This window comes from Chiloscyllium plagiosum, chromosome 2, assembly GCF_004010195.1.
Source record: "Chiloscyllium plagiosum isolate BGI_BamShark_2017 chromosome 2, ASM401019v2, whole genome shotgun sequence".
Taxonomy (NCBI): domain Eukaryota; kingdom Metazoa; phylum Chordata; class Chondrichthyes; order Orectolobiformes; family Hemiscylliidae; genus Chiloscyllium; species Chiloscyllium plagiosum.
Genome location: NC_057711.1, coordinates 64,502,628 through 64,519,948, shown reverse-complemented (window position 1 = coordinate 64,519,948; position 17,321 = coordinate 64,502,628). Strand labels below are relative to the sequence as shown.

Below are 17,321 nucleotides of genomic sequence, written 5' to 3'. Positions count from 1 at the left end.
GCATTTGCAGAGAAAGATGACATGGAGATTTTGGGGGGGTGGTTGTTGAAGAAGGAGAGGAGCAGGGTGTCCCGGAGGGAACACTCCCTGCAGAAAGCTAAGAAGGGAAGGCAGAAGACTATGTGTCTGGTGATGGCATCTCACTGGAAGTGGCAGAAATAGCAGCTGACAATCCTCTGGATGTGGATGCTGATGGGATGGTGGGGGAGCAGTGAGGGCTGAAGTGCAGGAGATGGGTCAGATTAGCTGAGCACTCTATCAACTGTGGTACTGGGCAATCCTCGATTGAGGAATAAGGTGGGCATTTCAGACACACCCTTATTGAAGATGGCATCATCAGAAGAGATATGAAGGACACAGAGGAAGTGGGAGAATGAAATAAAGTGTTCACAGGAAGCACAGTGTGAGGGTGTATAGTCAAGTTACTGTGGGAGTCAGTTAGTTTGTAATGGATAATGATGAAAATATGTTGCTGGAAAAGCACAGCAGGTCAGGCAGCATCCAAGGTACAGGAGAATTGACGTTTCGGGCATAAGCCCTTCTTCAGGAATGTTATGCCCGAAACGTCGATTCTCCTGTTCCTTGGATGCTGCCTGACCTGCTGCGCTTTTCCAGCAACACATTTTCAGCTCTGATCTCCAGCATCTGCAGTCCTCACTTTCTCCCTAATGGATAATGATGGCCAGCCTACCCCAAAAATGGAAACAGAGATGTTGAGGAAGGGAAGGAAGGAGTCAGAGATGGACCTGGTGAAGGTGACAGCTGGGTGGACATTGGAAGGGAAATAGTTAAACATTTCCAACTCTGGACGAGTGAGGGAAGCAGCACTGACAATATCATCAATGTACGGAAGAATGAGTTGTAGGTGAGAGCCTGACTAGGATTGGAACAAGGAATATTCCACATACCCTACAAGGAGACAGGAGTAACTAGGGCCCATGCAGGTGCCCATGGCCACCCCTTTGACCTGAAGAAAGTGAGAGGAGTTAAAAGAGAAGTTGGTCAGAGTGAGGACAAGCTCAGCCAGGCAGAAGAAAATGGTGGATGGGAACAGTTCAGGCCTTTTTTCCAGGAAGAAATGGAAAGCCCTGAAACCATCCTGGTGAGAGATGGACATGTTAAGGGATTGCAAAGCCATGATAAAGAGAAGGCAGCTGGAATTGATGTAAAGCATCAGAGAAGTCACAGATATGAGTGTGAAGGAATTGGACAAGGGGAAAAGAAATTGAGTTGAAGTAGGCACAGATGAGTCGTGTGGGGCAGACGTAGGCAGAAACAATAGGTCTGCCTGAGCTGTCCTCTTTGGGAAGTTTGGGAAGGAGTAGGAGCGGGGTGTGGGAGTCTATGAGCTTGAAGGCATTTGAGAGGGAGCAGCGGCCGAGTTGAGGTGAACCCGGGAGACTACAGCTAAGGTAAGAGTTTTTTTCAAAATTACTTACCTGTAGCGGGCATCGGTGTTTTCTGTATTCTTCTATGTTCTATGTTCTATGAGAGGAGATCACCCGATGAAATAAGTTTAGTCACCATGTGGGCACGATGACCTGATGTTCCATGGTGGGATCATTGTCCGGGGGGAGACAGAAGGAGGTATCTGAGAGCCGATACTCAGCCTCCGCAATGTAAGGGTCAGTAAGTCAAACAACAACAGCACTACCCTTGACAGTAGGCTTAATTACAAAGTCAGGGTATGATCTAAGAGCATGGCGTGCAGTAGATCAGAGTGAGATAGGTTGGAATGGATAAGAGGGCAGACAAATTGGTGCGACCACTGTCACATCGAAGGTTCTCAATGAACAGGTCACATGCAGGTAAAAAAGAGAGGTCCAAGTGGAGGGAGTATGTTGGAGGTGGGTGAAGGTGTCTGTGGAATGGAGAGAGGACTCTTGCCCAAAGAAATGGGCATGGAGGCAAAGGCGACGGAAGTAGAGTTCAATGTCATATCATGCCTGAAATTCATTAAAGGAGGAATGCAGAGGGATAAAACTGAAGAATGGTCACTGGACCCAAAATATTTGCTCTGATTTCTCTCCATAAATGTTACCAGACCTGCTGAGACTTTTCAGCAATTCCTGTTTTTGTTGCTGCTTACAGTAATCTAAGTGTAGTCAGACCTTGTATGTTTTTAGCAAGACTTCCCTATTTTTGTACTAAGTTGCTGTTGAAATAAAGGCTAACATTCCACCTGCCTTCTGTATTACGCACTGAAATGATGTGTTAGCATTTTGTGATTTATACATGATGACCACCAAAACTGTTCTGCAGTTTTTGACTGTTAAAATAATATTCAGCTCCTCTTTTCTTCCTGCCAAAGTACATAACCTTAGACTTTCCCAGAATATATTCTATCTGGCAAGATTTTACCCACTTGCTTAACCAGTCTATAGCCCTCTGCAGACTCTTTGTGTCATGCTCACTACTTGTTTCCCATCTATACCATAAATTTGGTGACTGTCCATGCCATTCTCTCACCCAAGTCAAGCAGAGTGGGCATGGCTTCATGAAAGGGGCATCATGTCTGACCAATTTTTTAGAGTTTTCAAGGAACTCTCAAACAGAATGGATAGAGGGGAACCAGTAGATGTGTTGAATTTGGATTTGCAGAAGGCATTCAATAAGATACCTCACAAAAGGCTAAGTCATAAGAATAAGACCCCATAGCTTTGGAAGTAGTATATTGGCATGGTCAGAGAATTGGCTCATGGGCAGGAAACAGCAAGTGAGGTTAAAGAGCTCTTTTTCAGTTTGGAAACCTGTGACCAGTGGGGTTCAACAGGATCAGTGAAAATGTTTACAATATACATTATTGACTTGCAGGAAGAAAGTAAATGTGATGTAGCTAAACTTGCAGTTGATACAAAAATTGACGGAAAGGTAGTTTGTGAGAGGAATACAAACAGTTTGCAGTGAGATATTAGTAGGTTAATTAAGTGGAAAAAAACTTGGCAAATAGAGTTTAATGTGGGAAAATGAAAAGTTGCCAATTTTGGAAGGGAGAACACATGAAGAGAATATTATTTAAATAGAGAAAATTTTCAAAAAGTTGCAACACAATGGGGGTACTCGCGCATGAAACACAGAAAGCTAGTAAACAGGTGTAGTTGGTAATCTAGAAGACTTTGGAATGTTGGCCCTTACTTCAAGGGGGTTGGAGTAAAACAGTAGAGAAATCTTACTGCAACTGAGACCATATCTGGAGTACTGTGTGCAGTTTTGGCTCCTTTATCCAAGGAAAGATTTCATTTTGTAAGGGGTAGTATAGAGAAGGTTCACTGAGATGTTTCTTGGTATAGAGGGACTAAAACTGCAGGGACGCTAAACAGATTACGTCACTACTCTCTGGAGTTTAGAAGAATCAGAGGTGATCAAATTGAAACATATAATTCTTAATGGCTTGACATGGCAATTATTGATAGGATGTTTCCCCTCATGGGAGAGACTATGACTAGAGGATATAGTCTCAGAATAAAGAATTGCCAAGTTAAGACTGAGATGAGGAGGAATTTCTTCTCTGAGGATTGAGTCTTTGGAACTTAACACAGAGCTGTGGTAGGGCAGAGTCCTTGTCTATATTTAAGGCTGAGTTGGATTCTTGATCAGTAGGGGAATCAAGGGGGACTGGGAAGGGGCATAAAAGTAGATGTGAGGAATGTCAGATCAGCCATGATCCTATTGAATGGCAGAGTTGACATTAAAGACTGAATGTCCTATTCCTTTTTCTATTTCTTACGGTTGTAAGTCATGAATTTATGTTAAAAATAATTATGCCCAAGCACTAATCCCTGCGACACTCCACTAGTTACAAATGGCCATCCTGAAAATGCTCCCCTTACTCTAATGTTCTATTATTAGTAAGGTAATACCCTCTCCGTGGTAATGTACTATCCCCAACACTATGAACCCTTATCCTATTAAGTAGTCTAGCATGCGCCATCTTAGTGAACATCTTTCAGAAATACATCTACTGATGCTCCTACATCTATGCTGTATTTTCCTTCCCATAGAATTCTAATAAATGTGTCAGGCATAATTTCCCCATATGATGTCTTGCTGTCGCTGTTTGCATTATGCCACTTGTAAATAATCTGCAGCTGTATCCTTTATAATAGACTCCAACATTTTCCCAATGCCAGATGTTAAGCTCACTGGCCCAGAGCGATGGCATTTTCCTCTTGACTCTGATCTCCAGCAAGTGTCTTCCTCATGTTCTCCAAGAGTGTTACAATGGCAGTTCTCTCTCCCTAGAGATTCTTTGAAGATTACTGCCAGTGCATTCACTATCTCCTTCCTGGCCTTCCTCTTTTGATGATGTGGACGTGCCATTGTTGGACTGGGGTGGACAAACTTTGAAATCACATCACACCAGGTTATAGTCCAACAGGTTTATTTGGAAGTACTAGCTTTTGGAGTGCTGCTCCTTCTTCATCAGGGAGCTGTGGAACAGGATCATAAGACACAGAACTTATAGCAAAAGACCACAGTGTCATGCAATTGAAAAAATATATTAAACAAACCTAGATTGTTGTTAAGTCTTTCGTCTTTTAAAATGGGTTGCAGGTTTCGGTTCATTGTTGAGAATGTGACTTAAAAGAAGTTCTGGAATTTACAAGTAAATTCCAGAACTTCTTTTAAGTCACATTCTCAACAATGAACCGAAACCTGCAACCCATTCTAAAAGATGAAAGGTTTAACAGCAATCTAGGTTTGTTCAATACATCATTTCATTTGCATGATACTGTGGTATTTTGCTATAAATTCTGTGTCTTATGATCCTGTTTCACAGCTACCTGATGAAGGTGCAGCGCTCTGAAAGCTAGTACTTCCAAATAAACCTTTTGGACTATCGCCTGGTGTTGTGTGATTTTAAACTTCCTCTATTGATAAAACCAAATGTTTCTCAAGTAAGGTTTAATGAGCTAGGGAGATGTAAACTTACCTTAATCAACTTTGAAGGTTACACATCCTCCCAGTCTGGCACTGTGCAATGGAAGTGTGCTAATAAGGACCTCTCACAAGTGAGGCTAAGCAGAGTCACATGATAATCTATGTTAGTTAGTTAAGCAGAATAATATTAGATTAAATGTGTATGCTTTAATTTAGTTTAGTTACATTCACAGAATTAATCATGAAATGCCAATTACCCTACGTGTCCTCAAGTCTCTGTGGAAATAGTACACTAAATAAATAGAATAGTTAAAAGGTTGAACGAGAGATTAACAATAGACTTTCAGAATTAACCTAAACATCTTAAGAATCTTCTCCAACTTGCTTTGTTTTCTCAAAAGACAGTAGCGCATGTATTCTGATGGCTAGAGAGTCGCTGAAGTAGCAGCATTGTGTATCAGAACCATGTGGAATGCACTTGAATCTGTGGAACTTGCCCAGGAAATTCAATTTTGTGATGATCCATTCTCCTGCATGGAATCCTCTGAAAAAGTTCATTAAAAAACTTGAAATCTGTATGGTCTGACTCGCTTAAACTTGATCAAGTTCCAGGAAAATTTAGAAGATTAAAGTTCTACTCTAGTTCCTGGGCAACTATTAACAGACCTCTTGACTCATAGATTAGCCCCAATACATACCCCTGATTCCGGATACCCCCAGATCTGAAACTATCCTTTGACTCAATCTGTTCTTACCAACACCTGCTGAACCTGACAATGGCTCCAACCTGATGTGAACCCCATCAAAACCCCAAAGATTAAACTGGATCCTGCTTCAGCCAACATCCTATCCATCACACCCCACTTTAGCCTGCCACCATGCTTATACTTGCCTTCCCTGGACTGACCTTAAGGAAACCAACAAGATCCCTTTCCTCACCAGCACAGACACTGCCATCCTCTCTGATCCAACACACTTCCTTAATCATAGAATCCCTACAGTGTTGAAGCAGGCCATTCAGCCCACCTAGTCCACATTGACCCTCTGAAGAATATCTCACCCAGATCCAGACCCCCTACCCTATTCTTGTAACCTGCATTTCCCATGGCCAATCCACCTAAGCTGCACATCTTTGGACTATGGGAGGAAAGTGGAGCATCTGGAGAAATCATAAGCATACAGGGAGATTATGCAAACTCCACACAGTCACCCAAGGTGGAATCAAACCCAGGTCCCCGCCACACCCAGACCCAACACCCCTCACAAACCCTACCATCCCGACTCACTCCTGGCCCAATGCTCCCCTCCCGTCACTACCAGATCAGACATCCCAATGTACCCTAAACAGTTACTTACCTGGTACCCTGCCCAACAAAGGAGAAAGTGAGGACTGCAGATGCTGGAGATCAGAGTCAAAAAGTATGACACTGGAAAAGCACAGCAGGTCAGGTAGCATCCGGGGAGCATGAGTCGCCATTTCAGACATAAGCCCTTCATCAACAATGCCCAACAAAGCCCATTACCAGAGGCCAAAGTAATACCACAGGTAAATATTAGAGTGGCTAACACCTTAAGGATGGGTATAAATCAAAAGATGCATTTAACTATCTTCATTAATTTCGATGGATTTTAGTACAGGTGACTCACACTGAAGCTGAGGCTGAAGGAGTTTTGATAAGGAAGTTGAAGCACTCCCATGGTTGTGTAAGCGAGGGACAAATAGTTGTCCATTAGACCCTCCACCACCAATATTCCATAGCAGCAGTGTGTACTATTTATGAGGTGCACTGTTGAAATTCATTAAGGGTTCTTAGTGCATTCCAAACCCACGACTACTACATCTAGAAACCAAAGAGTGGCAGATACATGAGAACGCCACCACTTGCAAGTTTCTCTGCAGGCTATTCATAATCCTGACTTGTAAATATATTGCTTTTTCTTCACTGCGTCAAAGTCCTGGAACAGCCTCCCTAACAACATTGAGGGTCCACCGATACCAAACAGACTGCAGCAGTTCAACAAGGTAACTCACCACCACTTTCCCAGGAAATTTGTTACAACCAGTGATGTCTACATTCCTTGAATTAATTTTTTAATCTCACTCATTGATAAGATGGCTTGACACAAACACTATGGGTATTTGACTTTAACAATGATGACGTGGTGCTGTTTTTAATGCAATGGTGATTCTTTGATTCAATAGCTAATGAGGTGGGCCTAGGTATTCTCTTGTAGTAGAATTCTCTCCTTTAGTTTTTTTGGGTTTTAAAAATCTTTTTACACAAGGAGAAGGGAGAGAGAAGTTTTCAGTTTGCTGGTCTGAATGGTTCTAGCTGCATTGCTGTCCAGCTTGTGGCAAACTGCACCTCAACCAATCGGAGGGTTGTCGTCAGGCAGTTACTACTTAACTCAAAACTCCTAGAGACAAACTCCTGAATAATATAACAATCTGAGTGCTCCAAAAGCAACATAGTCTAGTAAAGCTAAGAATGTGCACCACTTGATTTTTCATGTTGCATAACTCTGTTTTATGCTACATAGTGTCTGACTTCTATTCCAGTTCAGGTCCAAAAAGGAAAAGTATGTGGTCCCTTAGCCAAGCACAAGTGAGCTGAGCTACTATCATTTCAGCTGATTTTTTGAGTGTTTCTTACACTTTAACTAACATTTAACAGGCTCACCTGGCTATTGCCTCAGGCTTTGAAATTCATGTCAGTGAATCCAATGGTGTAGCTAAAGATGTGCACTATTTTTTTCAAAAAGTTTTACTGGGTTTTTACAAATGTATTCACTGAGCATTCAGCCATTAAACAAGTCGAAGTCTATCACAAAACATTGGAACTTGGCCTTCCCTTTGAGAAAACTTCTGAATATCAATGTGCATTTTAACTTCTCCGATGTCTCTATGATTTCAGTAGAACACGCCCACGTCAAATCTTGAGTATGTGCTATTCCTTCATCACCATGGTGGCAATCATTCTGTCTGTGCAATCTTTTGTGTTTTGCTGTCTGAGGTACTGATATAGATAGATTGGTTTAGATTTAACATTAACTATGCTTAAAGTATTTGATTTTTAAATGAAGACATCTATTTGTTATGGCTGGTATTTTCTTGGTTTGAGATAATCACATTTGAAGCTCAAATTCTTTGGATGCATTTCTTGGATCCTATGTTGTGCTGTGATCTGATCCTACAGTCATCGAGTCATAGAGATGTACAGCATGGAAACAGACCCTTCGGTCCAACTCGTTCATGCTGACTAGATATCCCAACCCAATCACGTCCCACCTGCCAGCACCTCGCTCATACCCCTCCAAACCCTTCCTATTCATCTGGGTATTAAACTAACAGTGAGAGCAATGTGGCACACTAGATACTTACGTGGACACATGCATGAATGTACAAGGCCCATATCTTCTTGTCAGAGTCAGTATCCCAATTTCTAATACAAATCAGAAATAAATTGCCCAGTTATCTTTCCAGCAGGGTGTCTGATGCAGCCCAGCAAACCAAGCAAGGGTGGGCTGTCATGGAAACCCTATCCTTTTTTAAAAAATAAAAATAGCTGCCATATTCCATGCTTAAAGATCCCAAAGCTGTTTTGACAGGTACTAAAAAATGTTAAGACTGCAAAATTTGTGAAGGGTTAGGGTGGCAGGTGGGTACAGGTGGCAGATGAATGGGGGTGTACAGTGCAAGGCAAGTGTGGGGGCACAGGTTGCAGCTAAGTAGATAGAGGAGTAGGGTGGATTAGTTGTTCATGGCAGGGGAAAGGATTAGTCATGTGTCCAATGGGACAAATGGTGACAGTGGTGGTTTTGGGTCACAGTGTGATTGAGGAACCAATGGAGAGCAGCAGTGATGGTCAGTTTTATCCTTAGCCAGGCATTCCAGCATACTTTAACCCCTCTAATATTTCCTGCCTAATAATTACGTTAATCAGAACCCTCTGCAGTTTTAGAAGTGGGGGACATTTTTAGGGAGTCCCTCTAAACTTCTCAGGAAATTGTCAGTACATTAGAGACTTGAACTTTTGAATTAGAGTCCCTACAGTGTGGAAACAGGTCCTTCGACCCAACAAGTCCACACCGACCCTCCGAAGAGTAACCCATCTAGAACCATTCCCCGACCTCTTTTTACCCTGACTAATGCACTTAATCGACACATCCCTGAACACTCTGGGCAATTGAGCATGGTCAATTCACCTAACCTGCACATCTTTGAATCTTTGAATTGTGGGAGGAAACCCATGCAGACATGGACAGAATGTGCAAACTCTACTCAGACAGTTACCCGAGGCTGGAATGAAACCCAGGTCCCTGGTGCTGTGAGGCAGCAGTGCTGGCCACTGAGTCACCATGCCATCCCACTTGAGTGGTCCTCACATGCATCTTCCTGTCTATCCAGAGGCCTGAAAATCTGGGCAATATTTTCTAAATTATTTTAGAAGAAGAGGCAAAAAACTGTAGAATGAACTGTTTATGCTGCTTAATATGGTAAATTGTTCCAGAATTTGTTTTTATTTCAGATTTCCAGCATCAGTAGTACTTTATTTTTGCAAATCCCCAGATGTTGTGCAAGGATGGATGCCAGTGAGATCAGATTGCAAATTATCAAGCGAAAATATCTACAAGTTTATTAATCATGTAACAAAACTGATAGTTACAAGCTATTTTGCACAATATGAACTTATTCACTACTTAGTATGTATTCTACAGTAACTAAATTTAAAATGAAATTAAATGTTTTTCCTAGATTGCAAATATGCAGATCTGCAAACCATTACATGCCATATTATTGCCAACTACACTCTTCAATTTCACCTTTGAAAATCTTCCTCAAATCTTTCCATTTTAATTCAAGTATTGTTAATTCCTTTCTCACTTAACTACAAATAATTTGCTATTAATTTGCTATTAATTTCAAGTAATCTTCCAGACATAAATCCATGTTTTATTTCTAAACAGTGAATATTTCACAACTGTTCAGTGTTTGTACAAGTAATGCATAGGGCAAACATTGTGCTCAATGTACTAACATTTTCATTATAAAAATGAAATTCCATCTACAGGTCAAACATACAACAATAAACATGCATGTGTTGGTCTTAAACCAATATTTATTAGTATTAAGATGGCTTTTATCCTTTCCATCCCAGACAGAGCAAAATATTGCATTATAAAAAATATTGTTCTGATAGAATTTTTTTTAATCTAATGCCAAACTCCACGATGATTTCTACCTTAAACTTGTCCAAGTCTACTGGCATTAGCAATAACTGCAAACAAATATTATCATGAATACACAGTTAGCAAATTATTATAACTGACTTCTTGTTGAAGCTGGATTCTATAACAAATCTTGGAATGGAAAGGATGGCAATCTTAAGTTCTGACAGAAACACATTCCATTTATTTTTATGCTATCATAACACTGCAACTGAAAAACTTATCATACAAGATTCCTTTGGTTCCACTATTCAACAGACTTCTAAATAAATACAAATATCCCCCCAAAAAAAGTCAAGAGTGTTTGTTTTACTGTTTACACGGAATCCAGATATACAAAGAATAGTTTAATAACATTGAATGTGTAAAGTCACTATCATCTTAAATAAGTTCTCTTAAATAGCAGCCAGCACACAATAAAAGTCACTTCATAGAGCACCGGAATGTAGATGTAATGTGGGTACTACAAAGGAAACTCATTCAGGTTTAAAACAAATCTCGAGCACAAACTTTTTTTTTGTTTTATTGGTGCAACTCAAAATTTCCCAAAATACCCTTCAATACTAAGAGAAATTTTTATTTGGTAGACATGGTAAATCTTTTCTGAAACAATTTCAAACGAGGTTGAGTATGTTTTTCTATTTAAATGAGGGCAGATTTGGCACTTTTATGCTGATATCTCCGATGTTAATATTTCGAGGCATTTCAGGCAGATTCATATTCTTTACTGCTGATACAGCTCTGGCTGGAGCTCCTGCCAGACCAGCCTATATAAGGGGGAAATTTGAAAAAAAGGTTATTAGTAGATGAGCACTCAAGTGCATAACTGAAATTCAGTAATTGATTTAATTAATTAAAATCTTCAAGACAGTTTTCAAGTTCATTACTTTCAGAGTTATAAATATGTCCTCAAAATATACTGTTAGTATGAAGAGCACACAGTGGAAATGTTTACTCTCCAAGCTTCTGAAATGATCACAAGTGTTTTTAAGAAGTGATCTTAAATTATTTTTTTGACAAATTGGAAGCCATGCCCCAGACACCTGGACTATCCACAGGACAATAAACCAATTCAGTTACTGCAGTGAACACGAAGTTTAAAACGTAGTTCATTCACTAGCCCAAGAATATTTCAAAGACCAAGAACTGAAGTAGTCTTGGTTTTGTATTAATGTGTTGGCATAGGGTCTCATTATTTTTCTACAAAATAGGAACAGTTAACATTTTGTTTTAGAGTAGTTTTGATATGAATGAAGATAACATCCATGTAACAGACTTAAAAGGAGCTGAAACATTTTATTTTATAGCTATTCTGATCTCTATGATGAATCTACTATGATTGTGTACCTCTGCAAAAAATGGAAAAATCCTTTATATTTCAATTATGATCTGGAATGCAAAACATGAAAGGTTGGTGGCAGGAAATTCATCAGCAAATTGCAAATGGAAATTGAGTTACTAAAACAGAAGTTTGCAAGATCATGTAGAAAGAGATGTGAGTAGGACCAACTTACAGTTCTGTCAAAGAGCTGGTACAAGTGTTATTGGTGAAATGGAGTCCCTTTGTGTTGTATGAATCTATAATTTATTAGTTAATGCATCACTAGTGACTATTCTGGAAATGGGAAATTATTTTAAACCACAATATATTAAAACAAAAGAACACACCTATACTGGTATAACACCTTTCATGACCTCAAGACGTCCCAAAGCTCATTTGTAGCCAATTTTTAAAAAATTGATTTAATACAAGGAATCAGAGCAGCCAATTTTCATAAAACAAGGTCCCCTGAAGATAGTAAATGACACCATAATCTGTTTTAGAGGTATTGATTGAGAGATAAGTTTTGATCAGGATCTAGTTTAATAACTCCCCTTTCTTCAGTATCGTGTTTTGGTATCTCTTATATTCATAGAGGCCAATTGATTAGATTAGATTTTAGATTAGATTAGATTAGATTAGATTACATTACATTACAGTGTGGAAACAGGCCCTTCGGCCCAACAAGTCCACACCGACCCACCGAAGCCCAACACACCCATATCCCTACATTTACCTCTTACCCAACGCAATTTAGCATGGCCAATTCACCTGACCTGCACATCTTTGGACTGTGGGAGGAAACCAGAGCACCCGGAGGAAACCCACGCAGAACGTGCAAACTCCACACAGTCAGTCGCCTGAGGCGGGAATTGAACCCGGATCTCTGGCGCTGTGAGGCAGCAGTGCTAACCACTGTGCCACCGTGCCACCCATAAATTGGAACTATGGTTTCATGTCTCATCTGAAAGACAGTTTCTCAGAGTACAGTACTCTCTCCGTGTGACTCTGAACTGTCATCAGAGATTGCGGGCTAAGCTAAAACCCTTAGAAAAACGTAGAAAGTGCTTTTGGATTCTATTTGGTGCTATTTTTTGATCCCACTAGGAAACTGCAACTTGTATTAAGATGTGAATGGCGTTTTGTTAGGATAGCTTGGAGTCAGTTTTAAACACCCTTGGCAGCAAATATCACAAGGACTTTGCCAATCTTTTCCTAACTTTTTTTTTGCAAGATTATTGAAAGTCTTGGAGAAATGATGTAAACAGATACTTGTTGTCTTTACATTGATTTGGATTTCATGGAAACCCACTCCAGTGTATTGTTACAACAATACTGAATGAACTTTATTGATTTCTACTACTGGCTAACAGAGAATACATGGAATTTAATACATCCATAGCAGCAATTTGTCTCTACAATATATCAGAATGGACAAAACTCGCTTAGCTAGTAAATATACAATAAGTTACGATCATATGATGAGATAAGAAATATTCATGGGCTATTCATTATTTTGTTCAGTAGAGGCAGGATTTCACATACCATCTTTAACCAAACCCCAACAAAGACCATTTTTGTTGTGCTTTCCTCAACTTATCACAACTTCAAATAAAACTTTAAAATTATGAGTAAAACTTTACAAAGAGGACTTTGACCTAACTAACTTAACAGGATTTGAAATTTCAACACAGGTTATACACTGGCCAGGCAGTTATTATTCCAGCACAAAATGGCAGTTGAGCTTGGGGGCACAACAGAATCCCTATCATTGCCGGGCAATTCCTCGATACCTGGAATTCTCCAGAAATCTCCAGTTAAATTCATCAGGACCATTCTGAACTCTCAAGTTTAAGTAAATAGTTACTCAGGAAAGTTAGACAATTAAATACCCCCAATCAACTCTTAAGTTGACCTTATACTTACTTACTTCACACCCCCAAATACACCTTCCACAGACCACACTCATGCCAAGATCCAGAACCCACATCTCTCAGTAGCCGGGGCCTTTTTCACCTCAATCCTTCATCTGCTCCCCACCTGACCATCCTTCCCAGCTCTTGACACGGCAGCTGCTCTCCCATTTCATATCCGTACCTCCATACCCTATTCCGTAGCCAAATACTCAACTCCTACTCACATTCAAAACCCCCTTCTACTGGCCACCCTGCCACCTAATCTTCCTCCGGCCACTCTGCCACCTAACTTCCCTTCCTAGCTGTTGGATCCAAAACCCCCTTCCCTCACTCTTGAGCTATATGGTTACCTCACCACCAATTAGCCTTGCTCCACATCTGAACTTCCATCCTCTGGCCTTCTTCCCATGGTCCAGAACAGATTACCACTTCTACTCCTCCTTTATACCCAGACAACGTTTCTTCCTTCTCCTGCTGCTGGACCTCTCCCTATCCACACCACTGGACACACTTATCCCCTTCTCGCCATCAGACCTTGTCAATAAAGCCACTTTTTTCATAGCCCCAACTCCTGGACCAGACATCCTTCCCAATCCACTAGACCTGTTACACCCAGCCATGCTGATCTACCCTAAAAACTGCATTACTATCTGGTCCCTTACCAATCTGGCACCCTAATCTCCTACCTTAACCTGCCAACATCCTAACACAATTACCTTACACTTAACATTTGACAGTTCTTGAGGTGGCTGGCTGAACCATTAAATGCCAGAATACAACTGCAGAAAAAAAAGGGACATGGTTTGCCTCCCCCACAACAGTTCTACATTGTCAGAATGGAAGTATAGCTCCACATCTGTAACAAAAGCTCCCCCCTTTGTAAAAAGGGAGCAGGATGGCAATCTGCATGAGACTGCCTCTCCTTGGAAAATCTGGCCCAACATGTCCACTGATAGAAACAGTTAAGCTATTCTGACAAAAAATAATGACATTAAACCAGTCACCTCCCAAATCATGGTTAAGTGGGTACAGGTATCACTTTTAGAGATGTGTTAATTCATTTGACAAAATCATGACAAAGGGCATAATTCAGAACATGAACCATGGTTCCATTTTTCAGGTGTTGATAGATTTTGACAGCATTGTTTTTTTTTGCTTTTAGTGCAGATGTCCCTCTGGGTTAATGTGTTTCAAGTCTACCTTGGAAGAAATCCTACCATTTAACAAAAAATATCAAGGAAAGCAAAACAAAATAACCTAGTTTCCCAAATTAATCATCATTTTTAGAAGACACATTTGAGCAATGCATAAAGAAAACCATAAAGTTTTCCTCACAAAAACACCCTGCTTCACATTCATTTATTGTAACATCATTTTTAAAATCATGCACTGAAATTAAATAGACAAAGAATTATTACTGGCCAAGCTCATGCAGTGTTCAAGCACAGAATCAGCAATAGCTTTAACACGTTCTAGTCATTAATTTGTAAGAGTTCATTGAATGCCATAACACGCAACACATAAAACTAATGCTCTACTCACAGAAAATGAAAATATACTGAAAATTCATTTAGAAACATGCCAAGTTCAAAGTTAGAGAACATACCAGATATGATTAGTACATAGAGTTGATGGAATTACTTTACTACGATTATCAAATTATCTTTTTGCAAATTAAGCCATACATCACAAATTAAAATATAATTGCAATACACTGATTGCATCGAGAACACATACTGAATGGTGACATTATGAAATTTGAGCAATTTAAACAAAGAATTAAGTAACAAAATTACTCATGAAAATTTAGATGACACAGTTGACTGAAGAAAATCTATAAATGTGTAAAAAACAAATGGATTCAAAGGGATTGAAAGAAAATTAAAAATTAAAAGGAAGAAATTCTTACTATTCTGGAAAGGTGGCAAGCAGGTTTTAGACAGACAGCCTTGTATCAGAATGTATGATGCCATGTTTTTCCATCTTAATTGTTTTTAGTTCAAATTATAAAAGCATTTCTTTTATGACACCTGCAAGTTAAACCAATCCCTTCTAATTTTCTTAAGAGAACAAAGGAGACATAATGAATGGGTCTACAGGCTATATTTTATGCATGCAAAGAGAAAACAAAATGAAGTCTGCAAGTATGTGAACAAAATGAGGAGAAACCTATAGGAAGAATTAAGATAATCTTAACAATTTAGCATCTAAGACAAAACGTCCCTATCAAGAGGAATATAAGAAGCTGTCTTCCCATAGTTCCCCCACAAGTAGCCCATTACTCTGATGACATCATTTTGCTTTCTAGTTGTGAATAACAAGAAAAGGAATCAGGGTGGGCAATTTAAAGGCTGCAGTACCTGATAGATTATAGTAACAGTATCTATCTGTCCAGTCTGGGAGACTGAAAGATAAAGGTCTGTAAGAGAGAAGAATGGAAATGGCTAGAAAGATCACAAGTTTTGGAAAGTGAAGAATGATTTCAGAACCACTGAGGAGGACAAAATGTATATCATTAAACACAAATGATGGAGAATGAATTACTCAACGACAACCCAAGACTTGTTTTTCCTTATTTAACTCCTGGAGGTACTATGCTGGGCTATGGTATCATCTGTCCCAGTTCCTCATTCAAAATGTAATGCTTTTTTTGATGGTTATGCAGAAAGTGCCAGTAGATTACTCATTCAGAATAAATTTAACACTACTCCCTGATGTCCACGTGAACACCATCCATTCAAGCTTGCTGAACAGCAATAAGCAATGATAAGTTTAATGATTTTTCTTTGTCTTCTCCTGGTCCTGAGGTGCTACAGCCAATTTTAGGATCCATTTAAAAGACAGCTAACAGCACAAACCTGGCACTTTCCTGGGCTGTATAGTGCATTTACCAACACTCATTAAGGAATGTTCAGGACACATTCCAACTCCGTTCATCATCTGCATATGCAAGAGAGCCTGAATTCTGTGTAATTTTTATCTTGACTATATATACATTTTACATTTAAAATGTCCATCAGCTACCATGTATTGTAGAAGAACAAGTCACTGGAGAGTAGACAGGCATATTTATAAAATGCTGGATGAGTAGAGATAATTGCAAAGATAGTCCAGAAGGGTGTTTAGATTACCATTTCTCATCTCCCATTCCCCTCCAATAGATAAACCTCCAGAATTTCAAGTGATCTATTTTCTATACAATTCTATTGCCTTTATTAGAAACATTTAAATAACTATTCAGAAGCATGCTACTTCTGCTGTTGCATTCATATAACATATGGCTATTGGAAACTGCTTGCCAGCAACAGCAATGCTTGATCTCATTCCAGTCAAAAGTAATTTCAGAATATTCTGGTCAATTTGGAGAACTATCCCCATGACCTAATCACCAAGTGGAAGAATTTGTGTGCTTGCCCTGTGACTCCCCACAAGTCGGAAGTATAGGTAATATTTCTTTCTTCCTTTCGAATCAAATCTCAAGTCTTAAGAATGCAGCCTATAAATGTAGCACTCACCTGTATTTATATGCTGATAAGGCAGTTGATCTTCTTTTAAACTGGGTGCACCAATGGATCCTGACGCTTCACATGTTAAAGCTGACTATAACAACTTGATCAGTATGCATTTGTGAAGTACTGAAGTTATGGTAGTGGAATTTAACATCATATTGCTACAACTAAGGTTACTGTTTCCCTGGATTGCCCTGGACACTACTGCAACCCACCTTGCAGAAAGGAATGAAGTACAATTATTGTCAGCGCCAACATACCAGTAAAATAAGGCAGGACTTTGTCGGATAGGCATGGAGTTCAATTGACACATTGCATGAGTAGGTTTCTGTTCGTACCTTAAGCTGTTTGGAGTCGCATTGGCAGTTAAGTTTAAAGTCTGAACACAGCTAATTCAGCCAAGTTCCCATGCTTTTTGTTTTGCTCCAATCAATTCCTCTTTCTATTTCCTTCCTCACAATTTCC

General features: G+C 39.7%; 1 protein-coding gene across 6 annotated transcripts in view; it reads right to left on the bottom strand.

Moving 5' to 3' along the window:
• Positions 1-9,485: 9,485 nt before the first annotated feature.
• Positions 9,486-17,321, bottom strand: part of LOC122560469 (AP-3 complex subunit sigma-1) — an 84,516-nt gene continuing 76,680 nt past the window's right edge. For 5 of the 6 annotated variants that reach the window (XM_043711115.1, XM_043711149.1, XM_043711125.1 and 2 more), the window contains one exon: positions 9,486-10,877. In XM_043711115.1, coding sequence (XP_043567050.1) covers positions 10,816-10,877 — 62 coding nt within the window. In that variant the 3' untranslated portion in view covers positions 9,486-10,815. Of the gene's footprint in view, positions 10,878-15,707; positions 15,767-17,321 lie in introns of all 6 variants that reach the window. The other variant, XM_043711154.1, reaches the window with a different exon arrangement.